The sequence below is a fragment of the Mercenaria mercenaria genome, chromosome 5 (genome assembly GCF_021730395.1).
Source record: "Mercenaria mercenaria strain notata chromosome 5, MADL_Memer_1, whole genome shotgun sequence".
In the NCBI taxonomy this organism is placed as follows: domain Eukaryota; kingdom Metazoa; phylum Mollusca; class Bivalvia; order Venerida; family Veneridae; genus Mercenaria; species Mercenaria mercenaria.
The window spans coordinates 32,977,700-32,995,279 of NC_069365.1; the positions used below are offsets into that span (position 1 = coordinate 32,977,700).

At 34.2% G+C, this 17,580-nt stretch overlaps 1 protein-coding gene across 1 annotated transcript in view; it reads right to left on the reverse strand.

The window, feature by feature from the left end:
- Window positions 1–2,384: 2,384 nt before the first annotated feature.
- Window positions 2,385–17,580, reverse strand: part of LOC123556831 (cysteine-rich venom protein TEL1-like) — a 28,463-nt gene continuing 13,267 nt past the window's right edge. Inside the window, exons 6-11 of the mRNA XM_045347863.2 lie at window positions 15,439–15,584; window positions 13,227–13,312; window positions 11,567–11,652; window positions 9,058–9,159; window positions 5,681–5,788; window positions 2,385–2,492 (exon numbers count right to left, since the gene is read on the reverse strand). Of these exons, the coding sequence (XP_045203798.2) occupies window positions 2,482–2,492; window positions 5,681–5,788; window positions 9,058–9,159; window positions 11,567–11,652; window positions 13,227–13,312; window positions 15,439–15,584 (539 nt within the window). The 3' untranslated portion in view covers window positions 2,385–2,481. The remainder of the gene's footprint in view (window positions 2,493–5,680; window positions 5,789–9,057; window positions 9,160–11,566; window positions 11,653–13,226; window positions 13,313–15,438; window positions 15,585–17,580) is intronic.

A 17,580-nucleotide genomic window follows, 5' to 3' on the forward strand; every position in this document is an offset into this window, starting at 1 on the left:
GTAATATAGTAAATATACCATTAGGATCTGCTGCATTTTATGAAAAAAAAAAGACAAACAGATGTGGATATAAATGCAGAGAAATGCAAGCCAAATTTTCAGTGACGCACATAATATTGCCGCAGTTCAAAAATCGTTCAATGATCTAAAACTGACATGCATCAATTTTCTCCTTTTTTGGCCAAGAGTTTTGGGTACGTGAATTTCAAAAGATTGTGTATGTTTGCTAGATATTATGCAAAATGATAATACTTGAGTCACGGCAAAATATGACCTTTCCAATGGTAACTAGATTATAAAGCTTTGTGTAAGTCGATGTGGCCTGTTGTCCTGGCACTGTTTGTGAGCTCTTATCGCAGACTCTATTGACTTAAATAGCGTATACACATGGATAGTTTATAGAGAACTATGCATCCTTGTAACGTACCATATTGTTCGTCAATATTAAAGGCAATTAACTAATAACTATTCCGGCCTGTGCCAAAGGAAACTATGACTTGGTTATACGGAAAACATTCATAAGGATTGCTGCAGTCTGTGCAAAATCTTGCATTTCAGTAATGGGTTGTAAATGTCTAGCATTTCATTTTTAAAGATCTCTTGCGCAAGAATGTATGCACCGGCTTCAGACACCAGCAACAAAACAGGGTTATTATAATAGTAGCTTGACCTGGGATGCTATATTCGGCTTGAGTGAATTTTGCCAGGTCGGATAACACAAGGCGCGCATGCAGTTTGCTTCTGTAAGCATTAAAAGTAATGAACACAATACTATAAAATTCTTGGTATAAACCACTAAGAACCTCTATGTTGTTTCATATTGTAAGATCCCACCAAAGTAAATTATAATGCAGACCAAAATGTAGTCATTAGCGCTGGATATTGCCACAGTTCCAAAAGCGATTGGCAAGCGCTAAAACTTTTACCTAAAGTGCTCATTCTGGAGGTCGATTTAAATATAAATAATTTTCAGCTAAGAATTGCCAAAATCTCAGCTGCAAAAGTGCAACATATGATATTTAATCACAATGAAAGTCAACCCAAACAAATTAGAATGTGGCACGTTTTTTATATAGACACGACATAATTATATGTTATGGGCTTATGTCTAGAATCTTACACATACTGTATACCGACGTTCAGTAACAATGTATAGTGTGGACTACTTGCTTAGACATTCGAGGTACAGTTGCATTTTGTAAGTGCGCTTCTTGCCCATAGCTCCAGCTGGCATTTCGTCATATTTATCATCAATTGTTGGCCTTTAGCTATCACTTATCGATATCCATATGCAGAATTTTATATATATATATATATATAATAGAAAATATTAAAAGTTACTCCTGGACAAGTATATAATAAACAAAAAAGAAAAACATCCAATGGGTTACCTCTATCTGTATTTCTGTCTACATATATATATATAGATCTATATATAGATCTGCTGACATTTTCAATAAATAACTGAAATGCAGGATTAATAGTGTATAAAAACTGGGAAATCGGTAAAAGGTTACGAAAAAATAAAATATGATTTTGTTGCCTAATGACTATTTAGGGTCGAGTCTGCCTAATACTGAAAGCAGATATATATATATATATATATATATATATATATATATATATATACGACATTATATGTACACTGATGAGCCGATAGGCGAAACTAGTTTGTATTTTTATAATTAAATACAGTTGGAAAGGCATGTGAAGTCATTTTATTTATTTGATATATATATATATATATATATATATATATATGTCAAGGGCGGTATCGTTAGCTCCACAATGGCTTCCAGATCCTGAATCTAGCTTATTTTTATAAGTCGTAGTGGCCTGTTGCCATGACACCGTTTGGGAGTCGAGATTGCAGATTTCATCGACTTACTTCAACACTGGTTACGTTACATACATTGATATTTGATATAGAACAGTGCATTCGCCTTGCGACCATATTGGTACTGAACTGATTACAATATCCTTAAATTAATTACTCTGTATCTAGATCATACGTGTAATATACCACTACGTTACTGCTAATACTTATGTAAAATCCAGCAAATTCGGGACAGGGTTTGTATACTTTCTAGAACAGAACAGGAGAAAGATTACATATATATTCAGATTGTTTAGTTTAGTTCGTATGTAATTTTGTGTCTTTTGCATACATACATGTATATATACGTACAAACGGACAAAAATGATCTCAAAGTAACACACCAAACATATTGTACGGCAACCAAAAATTTTGATTTTTCAATATACAAAATTTAACTGAAAGGGACTTAATGATTGGCCTGCATATTATTTTCGAAAGCTCTGTCATTAAATGTTAGAAATACACAATATAAGGATTAAGCTATGTAAAATAATAATACAACACATACATGCTACTATTTTTTATTTCTTAATTAAACATGAAAGTTCACGTGTTTCGTACTGTTTACGCCATCTGTGTCATCGTAACTGTTTATGTTTTGGTTAACCAGCAGCTGAAAACACAGGATTATCAGACAGTGATTAAACATAGAATTATCAGACAGCAATTAAACACATAATTATTAGACAGCAATTAAACATAGAATTATCAGACAGCAATTAAACACATAATTATTAGACAGCAATTGAACATAGAATTATCAGACAGCAATTAAACACATAATTATTAGACAGCAATTAAACACATAATGTTTAGACAGCAATTAAACATAGAATTATCACACATGAGTTAAACATAGCATTGTCACACATGAGTTAAACATACGAGTTACAAGAATTACCGAACACTTGTACACGAGTTACTGGAATTCTCAGAAGGATTTTCTGGAATTATCAGACCGTTATTAGACACGAGAGTTATTGGAATTATCGGACAGAAATTAAATAAAGATTTACTGGAGTTACCATACTTCAATGAAACACGGGAGTTGGAATTATGAGACAGCAATTAAGCAAAAAAGATACTGGCAGTACCGTGCATCAATTAATATAGGAGTTACTGCAATTATCAGACTGGAATTAAGCAAGGAGTTAATGGAATTATCAAATAGCAATTCAAGACAAGAGGTAGTGGAATTATCAGACTGGAATTAAACAATGAGTTACTGGAATGATCAACTAGCAATTAAAGACAAAAGGTAGTGGAATTATCAGACTGGAATTAAACAAGGAGTAACTGGAATGATCAACTAGCAATTAAAGACAAGAGGTAGTGGAATTATCAGACTGGAATTAAACAAGGAGTTACTGGAATGATCAACTAGCAATTCAAGACAAGAGGTAGTGGAATTATCAGACTGGAATTAAACAAGGAGTTACTGGAATGATGAACTAGCAATTAAAGACAAGAGGTAGTGGAATTATCAGACTGGAATTAAACAAGGAGTAACTGGAATGATCAACTAGCAATTAAAGACAAGAGGTAGTGGAATTATCAGACTGGAATTAAACAAGGAGTTACTGGAATGATCAACTAGCAGTTCAAGACAAGAGGTAGTGGAATTATCAGACTGGAATTAAACAAGGAGTTACTGGAATGATCATGCAACTAGCAATTAAAGACAAGAGGTAGTGGAATTATCAGACTGGAATTAAACAAGGAGTTACTGGAATGATCAACTAGCAATTAAAGACAAGAGGTAGTGGAATTATCAGACTGGAATTAAACAAGGGGTTACTGGAATGATCAACTAGCAATTAAAGACAAGATGTAGCGGAATTATCAGACTGGAATTAAACAAGGAGTAACTTGAATGATCAACTAGCAATTAAATACAAGAGGTAGTGGAATTTTCAGACTGGAATTAAACAAGGAGTTAATGGAATTATCAACTAGCAATTCAAGACAAGAGGTAGTGGAATATTATCAGACTGGAATTAAACAAGGAGTTACTGGAATGATCAACTAGCAATTAAAGACAAGAGGTAGTGGAATTATCAGACTGGAATTAAACAAGGAGTTACTGGAATGATCAACTAGCAATTAAAGACAAAAGGTAGTGGAATTATCAGACTGGAATTAAACAAGGGGTTACTGGAATGATCAACTAGCAATTAAAGACAAAAGGTAGTGGAATTATCAGACTGGAATTAGACAAGGAGTTACTGGAATGATCAAATAGCAATTAAAGACAAGAGGTAGTGGAATTATCAGCTGTTTTCAATACACAAAAGATATTACTTCCAAGCTTATGGAATTACAGGTTCAGTATACAATATACAATTATCGACTTTTTCATAGGTTGATATCAGGATTTATCAACCCGAAAAGAGTTATATTCACCGAGCCTCTCTCTTTTCGGGTGATACATCTTGATATCAACCCATGAAAAAGTCAATAATTTTTATTACATGAATAAATATATAGTCAGTCCTGTTATTACAATTGTATCTTTAATAAAGAAATAAGGAATAAATTTAGACCAAATCAAGTTGATATTGGTTTTCCAAGCACCTACTTCGATCTATTTTTATTTTCGTACTATTTATAACCCAAGATAAGTTGATATGATATGTACTCATTACTTTTAGAACCGTTTTCAGCCAATCAGAGAAACAATAGAATACAGTCATGTAATAACAGTAAATGGAACACTGCAGATGAACAAACAGAATTCATATAAATATTTAGTATATGAAGGCAGCTGGAACAATCAATTTATGTCGAATTAAATTTGACTTCTCCGGAAAAGAGTTATGCACCTGTAACATATCAAGAAACACTCGTGGATGGCAAATAAAACACACTGAAGCAATGAATGGACTTCTGTAAAAGAGTTATGCACCTATAACATATCAAGAAACACTTCGGGTATGCAAATAAAAACACTGAAGCAATGAATGGAAGGTTTCTATAAAAAATATGTGGCTCTATAACATCGTATTTTACAGTGATATTTGTTCTTCAATATATGAAATATCAGCTGCGAAATAACTGGAACCCGAAAGTTGAAAAAAAATCGCCCAATCCCGCTGACAGCGATATGTTACCACAGTCACAATAATCCCGTACATAAGTGCGCATGCACAGGAAGTGTCGTAATATATGAGCCCAGCTTTGAACCTTGATTTTTCCTTTATTATATATTGAGTTGATTATAAAATAATCCACACGGTAAGGGCTTTGATTCATCCTATTTCTTGACAGTTTTAGAAATAATACATATGTTTATGAGTACATTAAACACAGCAAAACACACTTCTTAAATTTTTGAAATATCTTAAATACCCAAGGCTTTCTCATAAATCGTCTTATTTTTACGGGGCTTGTTTTTCAGCAGTTATGATAATAAATTTTGTAACTTTAATTTCGAGTTCATTGACACTTGGTTTGAAGAAATTTTTTGGAATCTTTTAGCACATCAAAAGTAATAGTAATGTAAAAGAGCAAAAAAACAAACAAATATATATATATAATAGCAAAATGTAAGTAAAATGAAAATGACTTTCTTACCAAAAAAGTTGCAAGGAGTTTTCCAGATGAAACATTTTATAAAAAAATCAAATTAAGGTATCAATTATATTTTATGACTCGACCAAAACCTTAATTTCGAAAATTTTCGGACTATATTGTACGGGCTAATAATATTTAGCATGGCACTTTTGAGTGCAACCACTCACACATGTTGGATATGTAAATATGTATCAAGACTACATGGCCTTAAAGTAATTACGTACTCACCCGGGCACCATTTGCACACGTTTGGACACAGTTCCGGAAAGTACTTGCATGCAAATTCTCTCTGTTTTTCGTCTTTACAAAGCCAGCTTTTATCACCTGTACAGTCAACTGGAAACAAAACGATAAATGTTCAAGAAAGTGAACACGCATGCTTTAATTCATTTTAGATGAATCAGATACAATCATTGTTTGAGATGTTCTGGCCCAATATTGTTTTAAGGTAAAGTTATTTTTGTGGTGCTCTTGTCTACAATGATTTGTTTGTTTGTTTGTTTGTGTTGGGTTTAACGCCGTTTTTTCAACAATATTTCAGTTATGTAACGACAGTTAACCTAACCAGTGTTCCTGAATTCTGTACCAGTACAAACCTGTTCTCCGCAAGTAACTGCCTACTTCCCCACACGAATCAGAGGTGGAAGACGAATGATTTCAGACACAATGTCTTTTATCAAATCGTCACGGAGAACATACGCCTCGCCCTGGGCTCGAATTCACGACCCTGAGATCAGTTGTTCTGATCTGATACTGGCAAGAGATGCAGGCGCTGCGTCAGTGTTCAATACTGATATACGATAAGGTATTGTTTGTGACATTTTGGTCAAATAATGATATCAGAAAAGGCAATTATGATCAAATACAGGTAACAGTGAAACAATGCGTTGTTTTTGATGTACTGGTCAAGTACTGGTATCGGATTTAGTTATTCCTTTAGATTTTCTTGTCTTATACTGGTATGAGATGATGGCACTGTTTTATGCCTTTGTTCAAACTTGTTATCAGATAGAGGCATTCCTTGAAATGATCTGGTCTAATATAGTTTTAGATACAGGTATTGCTTGGGATGATCTGGTATCATATTGGTATAAAAAAAACAGGCAGTACTTGATATAATCTGGTCCACTATTGACCCCAGCTACAGGTATGGAAAGCCTTAGCTGTCTTTTAAGCAGAAATGTCCATATATTTAGTTGATACTTATTTATATTACATGTAAATGGATTCATTTTTATATAGAGTGGTTGGTACTTAATATGAAGTGATCCAATCTGTATATAAAGTTGGTTGTTCTTTATATAGTGTGGTAATGTCCTCCTAATTTGAAGCGGGTATGCCTTTATATCGTGAGGTTATGTCATTTTTATTGCTAGAGAAGACCTGGCCCAATACTGGTATCAGATACAGGTCTCATAAGGCATTGCTTAAAATAACCTGACCCAATATTGGTATCAGATACAGGTCTCATAAGGCATTGCTTAAAATAACCTGACCCAATACTGGTATCAGATACAGGTCTCATAAGGCATTGCTTAAAATAACCTGACCCAATACTGGTATCAGATACAGGTCTCATAAGGCATTGCTTAAAATAACCTGACCCAATGTTGGTATCAGATACAGGTCTCATAAGGCATTGCTTAAAATAACCTGACCCAATGTTGGTATCAGATACAGGTCTCATAAGGCATTGCTTAAAATAACCTGACCCAATATTGGTATCAGATACAGGTCTCATAAGGCATTGCTTAAAATAACCTGACCCAATACTGGTATCAGATACAGGTCTCATAAGGCATTGCTTAAAATAAACCCAATATTGGTATCAGATACAGGTCTCATAAGGCATTGCTTAAAATAACCTGACCCAATATTGGTATCAGATACAGGTGTCATAATGATATCAAATACAGGCATTGTCTGAGATGATATCTGGTGTCATATTGATCAGATACCGGCATTGCTGGAGATGATTTTGTCAAAGTGAGTGAGTTGGGTTTTACGGCGAATCGACACAAAATGGGATTTTGTCAAAATTTGGTATCAAATATAAACATTGTTTGATATATTTTGTCTAATACTGGTATAACGTACATGCACTGTGTCTATATACAACGTCAATATTAGTATTTTTTTACATGTTTCACGTCGGGAAGGGTGGGGGGAGGGGTAAAATAAATGCCATTACATAAAATTGATAATACACTAATGACTAATGGTGAGGACTATAAAGATTTAATAATAAATATCAATATTAGTATCAAAAACAGCGATCGAGATAGTATGGTCAGTGAGCGGTATTGTTGTAGATAGTCTGGTCAGTTAGCGGTATTGTTGTAGATTGTCTGGTCAGTTAGCGGTATTGTTGTAGATAGTCTGGTCAGTTCTGGTCAGTTAGCGGTATTGTTGTAGATAGTCTGGTCAGTTAGCGGTATTGTTGTAGATAGTCTGGTCAGTTAGTGTATTGTTGTAGATAGTCTGGTCAGTTAGCGGTATTGTTGTAGATAGTCTGGTCAGTTAGCGGTATTGTTGTAGATAGTCTGGTCAGTTAGCGGTATTGTTGTAGATAGTTAACGGTATTGTTGTAGATAGTCTGGTCAGTTAGCGGTATTGTTGTAGATAGTCTAGTCAGTTAGCGGTATTGTTGTAGATAGTCTGGTCAGTTAGCGGTATTGTTGTAGATAGTCTGGTCAGTTAGCGGTATTGTTGTAGATAGTCTGGTCAGTTAACGGTATTGTTGTAGATAGTCTAGTCAGTTAGCGGTATTGTTGTAGATAGTCTGGTCAGTTAGCGGTATTGTTGTAGATAGTCTGGTCAGTTTAGTGTATTGTTGTGATAGTCTGGTCATTAGTGTATAGTTGTAGATAGTCTGTTCAGTTACGGTATTGTTGTAGATAGTCTGGTCAAGTTAGCGGTATGTTGTGATAGTCTGTCATTGTGGTATGTGTAGAGAGTCAGGTCATGTTCTGGTTAAGTTAGCGGTATTGGTTGAGATAGTCTGGTCAGTTAGCGGTAGGTTGTAATAGTCTGTGTCAGTTAGCGGTATTGTGTAGATAGTCTGTCAGTTTCTGGTCATTAGTTAGCGGTATTATTGTAGATAGTTGGTCAGTTAGCGGTATTGTTGTAGATAGTCTGGTCAGTTAGCGGTATTGTTGTAGATTAGCTAAGTCCAGTTAGTGGTAATTGTTGTAGATAGTCGGTCAGTTAGCGTATTGTTGTAGATAGTCTGGTCAGTTTCGGTTAGTTTGCGGTTGGTTGTAGATAGTCCTGGTCAGTTAGCGTATGGTTGTGATAGTCTGGTCGAGTTAGCGGTATTGTTGTAGAAAGTCTGGTAAGTTAGCGTATTGTTAGATAGAGGTCAATGTTATGGTATAGTTTAAAAAGTCTGGTCAGTCACGGTATTGTTGTAGATATTCCTGGTCTGTAAGTGTATTGTTGTAGATAGTCTGGTGCACTACTGTATTAGATACAACTTTGTTTGTTCATATAATAGAAGTGTCATAAATTCAGATATCAGTCGGAAGTTCGTATATTTTTCTTTCAAATGGTATTAATCTTTCATTATTTATTGTAAACAAGTATGTAAAGGTAGGTATACTCACGTGCACAATTCGGTTGAATCGCGTTGGAATATGCGCCACATGTACATGAACAAGTATCCCACTTTATAGTTGCAGTGTTATAACAATCAATTCCGCCACAATCTGAAAGCGTATCCGCATTTTTCAATTAATTTAAAGTATTGAAAATAATAAGAAATAAAAATAGAATTGAATACTTCCACTATTTTACTAGCGGTAAATCTGCTAAGCATATGAAGTGTAAATTCTAGAGCAGACTACCCATTAATGTGAAAAGAATGTGCTATAGGGAAATCAGCATGATTTGCTTTTGCTTTATTAAGATTAGTCTTCACTACTTATAACGGTTCAGTGGTTGCGTGGTGGCTTGTTACATAGGCGGCTGGGGTACAATTTTTGTTTTCGTTGAGGTGTGATTGTATTCATTTCTGATGCTTCTAATATTATTTTGAAATGAAATTTACTTTTAACTGACAATAATAATGGAAAAATATAACTGCAAAATAACATTTAAAGAATGAAATGAATATAATTACACCTCCAATTTATTTTTTCACTGAAAAAAAGAATCATCGAAGTATTGAAACCCTGTCGCCTATGCTGTAGGCCTCCATGAAACTACAGCACCGTTGTAATTTAAGTAGTAATCACTAGTAGTGAGTTAAATCTAAATAAAGCAAAGCAAATGCTGATTTCTCTAATCGACTAACGAGTCTGTAAATTGATATCTCGAAATATTTCCTTTGAAATCAAAGTGTCTCACTACTCGTCAATGTACACGTATGAAGGCTTCAAGCTACATTTTGCGGGTGTTTATAAACTTGTAAAGTACGTTTAATTCTGATAGAACTGCATTGTCATTATTTTCACAAGTCATATATATGGATTGGTTGTCATTCTACGCTAATATTGTTGGCATAAGTATAAATACAAAAAAAAAAGACTGCGATAAATTTGTCATTTCTGCAAGAAACATACCAGTGAGCACTTAGTTTCTTTGTTATTTCCTGTCCGATGGACATGATTTCACGTAACAAGAGCACCGCCTTGCGAGTGCAGACGCTCATCTGATTTTTTTTGTCTTTTATAATAGAAATAGTGTCATACCCATGATCTTCTTCTCTATATAATAGAAATATTGTCATACTCTTGATTTTCAAAGTCCACAAAAGGGGCCATAATTCTTTCAAAAAAGCAATGTTGAGTTACGGTAGTTGCTGTGCAGAGTCAACTTTTAATGGCAAATAACTGCTCCAAGTTTTAAAGCAATAGCTTTGATTGTTAGGAAGAAAACTTTACCTAAACGCAAAACTTAACCAAGAAATCTGATATTTTCTAAGTCCAAAAGGGGCCATAATTCTTGCAAAAAGCAGGATGGAGTTATGTCTCTTGTTGTACAGTGTCAACGTTTGATGGTGAACAAGTGTTGAAAATTCTAAAGCAATAGCTTTAATAGTTTAGGAGAAAAGCTGACCTAAACACAAAACTTAACCAAGAAATCTGATTTTCTAAGTCCAAAAGGGGTCACAATTCTTGCAAAAATCATGATGGAGTTATGTTTCTTGTTGTACAGTGTAAACATTTGATGGTGAACAGGTGTTGCAAGTTTCAAAGCGATAGCTTTGACAGTTAAGAAGAAAAGTTGACCTAAATATAAAGATTAACCAAGAAATCTGAAATCTGAGTCAGCTATTGATGGTGAACAAATGTTGCAAGTTTCAAAGCAATAGCTTTGATAGTTTATGGGAAAAGCTAACCTAAACAAGAAACTTAACCAGGTACCGCCAACGCCGACGCCGATCAAGTGATGACAATAACTCATCTTTTTTTCCAAAAAATCAGATGAGCTAAAAGTGATTAGAAGTTAATTTCAATGGGTTTAGCGATGTGGTGACAGGAAAACATACACATGTAACATTTGCATACATATTATAATGATAGAAGAATATTAACTTCTAATGTTTTACGAAAGCATTTTAAAATGCTTCCAATCGTCATATATAAATGTCTTGATATTTGCTTTCTTCAATATTGTTTATTATGGTATAAAACAACAATGTATTTTTATCAGTTTTTAGTACAATACTGAACTCAGTTGGACTCGTACACAGCAATAGACTCGGCATTAGACTCGTCAAAACATGGGTAATTAGTGCTTTGTACTCGTCCAACAGAATTCAGTACTTCACGCAACACAGTGAACACTGTTAAATAACCTCGTATTGTACTAAATATTTAAATACAACGTTTTTAATATAATTATATACTATGGTGTGAGTATATTTCAGGGGTCAAGGAGGTGACCGTAAAACATGATCCTTGTAAATTGTTAGAGTTTTATCTATAGGCGATGGAAAACTTCATAGCAAAAGATCGAATTTCACAAACATAGTCAGAGCTATTGTCTAAGCGAAAGGTCTAAGTACCTTTCATTTTGTTCGGGAGTCATTCTCAAGTTTGTTATTCGGAAACATGAGCGGTTCAAATTCGCGGTACAAAAATGAGGGATCAGCAGCCATTTAATACATACCACACAGTGTATCGTTACAGCGACTTGAGCAAGCAGAACATGATTCCGTCCCTTTTGTATACGGTGTTTTGTCTTTATAGTTCCCGCTGTTTATTGATGATAATGATAAATAATTAATAAATGTACTAAACACCGTTTCTAAAGTCGGCCAAAAAATTCAGTAACTGTTGCTTTTTCTATTACTTCTGTTATATCAATATGACTCGAAAACTATAAATCTGATCACAATATTATCATTAAAACTCCATAACCTGTATTTTCTCATATAAAGTAATGAACGACAATTTCCGTTTTATTACATAATTATTTTTTCGTTCGCATTTTCGGCATTACCCGTTTGTTAAAAAAAAGAACATATCTGTATATATGATCTTTTATGAACTCTTGTATTATTTTCTGGAAACACTGGTGATTTATCTTCATATCTAAGATACTTTAAAATAATTTGATTCCACTTTTTCTGCGGAACTTGCTTTTTGTCTACCATGTAAAATTGATATTTTACGGAAGTGTTTAATTTTAATCAGTTACTTTTTGACTGACTTCTTAGAAGTAAAATGTTCACCCCATCAATGCTGACAAGTCATTTTTGTGCTAGATATATGTTAGAGGCGTTTGAACTGGGGGATACGCTGTATTCTTATACCTTTTTTTTCTGTTTAACATCCTAATATAGTAACAGTCTACGCTCTCGCACACAACAAACTTAGTGGTCATTGATCAAGTAATTCATGGCTGTAATTTAGTATTATCTGTCCTAAATCTCGCGAATGTGATATCCGGTCATTCGATGCGTAATTTGTTGCGCACAATGAGAGGGTTGCAATGGGGTTTGTTCATGCATTCGAAGGTAACAACGTAATGTTAATCTTTGTGACAAGTAAGATGTTTCGCGTGTTTCAACAAGGCCACTTTTTCATTCCTCCGTATTTAGTAATATGTAATCCGCGGAACGCTTACAGCCTAATAATATCTGTCATGAGTTTACGAATCGGATAGAAATATCCGTCCCGAGGGCACCTGCGCATTGGGCGGCAACTAGGCCTGTTTATTCTCTTAAGTGTTCCTTCAAGAGAAGGAACATTAAATATAAGTGAATCCAAGTTAACCGCTCTAGAAAATGTCTAATAACATCTTAGATAAATAGACAAATTAATTGTCACCAGCATTTCCAGAAAATTGATACTACCATAGAAAACAGTGAAATATTTTACCTAAAATTACATTACATTGAATTAAAAAAAAAAATGTTCTGAAGAAATTTCGAACCCGTGGTAAAGTCCTTGAAAGTCGAACACCTTACCACTACGCCACAATGTAATTGGTTATCTATATTGTTCTTTTTTAGTAATATAGATGTTTTCAAGATACAAATACTACGTACTCTAACGAAAACGCCCGAAAATACTTGCGAAGATTAATGAGTGCCAGATCAATACGTTACGTACAATAGCAGCGTCGATATAAAGAATCTACGAGTATTTGCATTTGATTACTCTTTGTTAAAAATTAATACATGTACTACCGTCACACAACTTTTACGTCCTGCATTTATTATGCATTAATTACGATTTCTAAGAAAACAAAGATTTATACTTGCCTTTAAAGTTTGAAGTTGAAATGTATACGTTAAAATAATTTAAGAAGAAAAAAGACTTACGGTGGGCCATAGTTGCAAACATATCTATTCGTGCCCGAACATTTAGCATAGCCACATCCGATCTTAAAGCTGTTGGCCCATATAACCTGTTAATATACAGTTCTTAGTGTTTTGAATCAAGTTCTGACTAACAAATTATTTTCATTTAGTCCGCTAGAGAAAGTTTAGTTGTTCCATGTGTAGAGTTACTCGGTCATTTTAGTTATGAAAATAATGGAGAATTCTTAAAATCCTGTAATTTTAAAATTTTTATCACACGTTACCTGCCTTTGCTTCGAAGCTGCGATAATTTGTGAAAGTGTTTATCAAACTATTGTTCAAAGGTAAATCTTTACGTTTGCTAATTAAGAGGCACCGACTGCTGCTTCAGACTTAATGCAGAAAAGAGGAAGGGTGGATTTTAAAGAAATTGGTGGTTAGATAAAATATTTATTCCCAACTCGGACACTCGTAATATTCAGTAGTGTGTCGATAAAGATGTGATACCATGAAATAGGTCCTCACGAAAGTACAGCCAGCGCAAAATAGTTCGTAGGTTTGACTCCCCTGCTTGGAGATCGTTGTTGTGAAGGTAGTCATTATACTGTATGTGTAAACGCTAAATCCAGTATGGTTACCATATCATTGTGTGTGCGTGCGTGCGTGCGTGTGTGTGTTTTGTTGAAAGAGAACAAATATTTTGTGCAATACCAGTCTAACAATAAATGCTGTACTCTCGTGTTTTTCTTTTTAAAGTACCAGTTTGATTAAACAGGCCAAACTTTAACGCCCTGTCATCTCAACTTCAGATGGATGCCATCTGTTTCATTGATAAAATGTAGTTATCATTTCTCTAATGCAAGATCAATATATTTAGCATGCCAGACAGGATTTTCCCGCGTTTTTGTCAGTGCTAGAATGTGTTTGTATTTTCTACATTTTAGACCGAAGCACGTCGAAACAAAGTACAAGAATACGAAGAATACGTAATTGTATGGAACACCTAGACTGCCTTGGCATGGTAATTATTAGTTCGTCATATGCATTTTCCAATATATTCTGTACAAATCATAATTTGTTATGTAGATAGACCAGTTTGTTATGTACATTTACTAGTTTGTGCTGTCCAATTAATAGTTCGTCATGTGCATTTTCCAATATATTCGGTACAAATCATAACTTGTTATGTAGATAAAGCAGTTTGTTATGCACATTTACCAGTTTGTCCTGTACATTTCTTAGATTGTGCTGTGCATCCGCTAGATTATTCTGTAAAACTGATAGTTCGTCATGTACCATTTCCAATATATTCGGTACAAATCATAACTTGTTATGTAGATAAAGCAGTTTGTTATGTACATTTACTAGTTTGTCCGGTACATATTTTAGTTTGTGCTGTGAATTTAGTATTTTGTTCTGTACAATGAATAGTTCGTCATGTGCATTTACCAATATATTCGGTGCAAATCATAATTTGTTATGTAGATAAAGTAGTTTGTTATGTACATTTACTAGTTCGTCTTTTACACTTTTATCTACATAACAAATTATGATTTGTACCGAATATATTGGACAATGTACATGACGATCTATTAATTGTACAGCACAAACTAGTGAATGCACAGGACAATCTAAGATATGTACAGCGCAAACTAGTCTATGTACATAACAAACTGCTGTACATGTATCTACATAACAAATTATTATTTGTGCCGAGTACATTGGAAAATGCACATGACGAACTATTATTTGTACAGCACAAACTAGTGAATGCACAGCACAAACTAAAATATGTACAGGACAAGCTAGCAAATGTACATAACAAACTGCCATATCTACATAACAAATTATGATTTGTACAGAATATATTGGAAAATGCATACGACGAACTATTAATTGTACAGCACAAACTAAAATATGTACAGGACAAGCTAGCAAATGTACATAACAAACTGCTTTATCTACATAACAAATTATGATTTGTACCGAATATATTGGAAAATGCATACGACGAACTATTAATTGTACAGCACAAACTAGTGAATGCACAGCACAAACTAAAATATGTACAGGACAAGCTAGCAAATGTACATAACAAACTGCCCTATCTACATAACAAATTATGATTTTTACAGAATATATTGGAAATTGCTCATGACGAATTAATAATTATCACTTAAAGGCAGTTTAGGCGTTCTATATATTTGGTTGACATTAAAATTTATAAACATACCTGCGTGTAGTGCATTACGTTTGTCATCGACCCGTCATGAGTAATATTTGCAAATGTCCAATCCTGTTTCTCATCAATCCAGCCTTGCACAGCTGACTCCCAGTTCGCCTGATTAGAAGCCATATTTTGACCAGCAGCGTACCGACCTAAAATATAATACATTTGTGACACTTTTAAGCATTTTTCATACGACAGCTATACATCTCTGAGAGTTTGCCTAATTTCACATCATTTATAGTTAGTGTATGTAACTATTTTGTCACATAATCCTGGTGCTGACAATTTTACAAAACATGTACATTTCATAAAACTGTCAGCTGAAAGTGAAATTAGATCAATTAGAATTACAAAATACTACTTTGTGTCAATGATGGATATATTTCTATCATTTTCCGGCACGATTGGTTTTAGGCTTCTGTTCGCTAGACTATTATTACCTCAAATAGAAAGTTACAAAGACTGCCGAGACTGACAACACAAAATTATCTTCATGCGCAATTCAAATTGTTCCGTGCTGAATATCAATTTCACCATGAAATTGTTCAAAGATTGTTAAACTTACCTCTTTTAATAAATCTATTTGTCAACCATTTTATAATCATGTTTTCTTTTAAAGGAAATATATTTGAAAGTAAAAACGGATTTTTATAGAGGTGTTGCTAATTACATATTCAATTAACTACGTGCTGGCGTAACGTCACTCTGCTTGTGTATACAGTTACATTATGCATGCGAACAAGTTTTTATTGGTGGCTGCTGCCACCAGTGTCAAAAAGAATGCTCAGTTTGAGAAACCTTGTCAGTTCTTAAGAACAACTCTAACACACAACAAAAATAGTTTCAAGCTTTCCAGGTAAAATTATCTACACAACAGTGAAGAATATGCAAAGCTACATTTATTGCCTTAATACCATTTTTAATTGTGAATTCGGCGACTAAAATCAATACAAGCTGAAGTCACGTTTTAATTAAACAACCAGTTGTATGAATACATAATATGCAAATTTATGGTCACGTGAATAAACGATGAACTCATGTCACCTGACATGGAGCGATGATTTGATTAACTATTGCATAGTACTGCCCCGTTAGGTCACGTAGCTTATACTTCCTGCTACATAATCCGCGGCTAAAATAGAAACGGAATTTCAAACGGAAAAGTTTCCAAACATTTACGTCCATAGACAATACCAATTTGTACCTCTGATAGCTTTTCCAGCAAGTTGTACACACTTTCAATTTAAATGTTCGTCATAGCTATCAAATTGTAGAGTGAGATTATATTTATGCAACCCTATGTGATCAAAGAAGTGTTTCTGAATTTTCGACTGCATTGTCAGCACGCAAATATATGACCACATGTTAATCAGGCTATTATAGAAAATCGATAATCAGTCATGATTTGGATTTTCCTCAGACGTTGATACTGCATTAACACTAATTAGCGCAATTCAGTGAGATATTTATAACAGGACATGTTTTTATGGATATAACTTGAACATGTACAGTTTATCGTTATATCAAGAACAAAATATACTAAAACATGCTTAGCAATTACGAGAGTGAACAAAATAAAAGAACATCAGTGCAAATTCATTCGATATTGTTTGCAATTTGACCTGCCGTGAGAATCAAAGACATATATGTTTCGTAATAATATTCTCACGGAATACTCTTTCAGCAATATACATATAAGATACTACATGTATGCATAGATACACATGTATTCGGTATTCACAATTTCATCTGAACAAAACACGAAATTATCAACGTGGAAACCACGGTCGCCCAAGCTGACAAATGTTGCAAGCTCGCTTTGACTAAGGGTGCTACGTATCAGATTGTCATCAACTTGTAGCCTGTGAAATGGGCGCAGCGATGATACTAACACTCGCCTTTTGAAACGGCAATCTGCCAGACTGTAGCAAGACGTCGGATAACAAATTTGACCAATTAAAAATTGAATTGTTTCAAGACAGATTCTGCCACTTCAGCTAAATTCCATCGAGTCGCACCATGAGAACAAACACCATGTGCATTTGTGACCACAAGGACCAGATAAAACTCTGTCAGGATCTTGCGTGTTCGCAACGGTTTCTCTATTTGCAATATGCTTGAAAGCTAACACATGGATTCGACCAA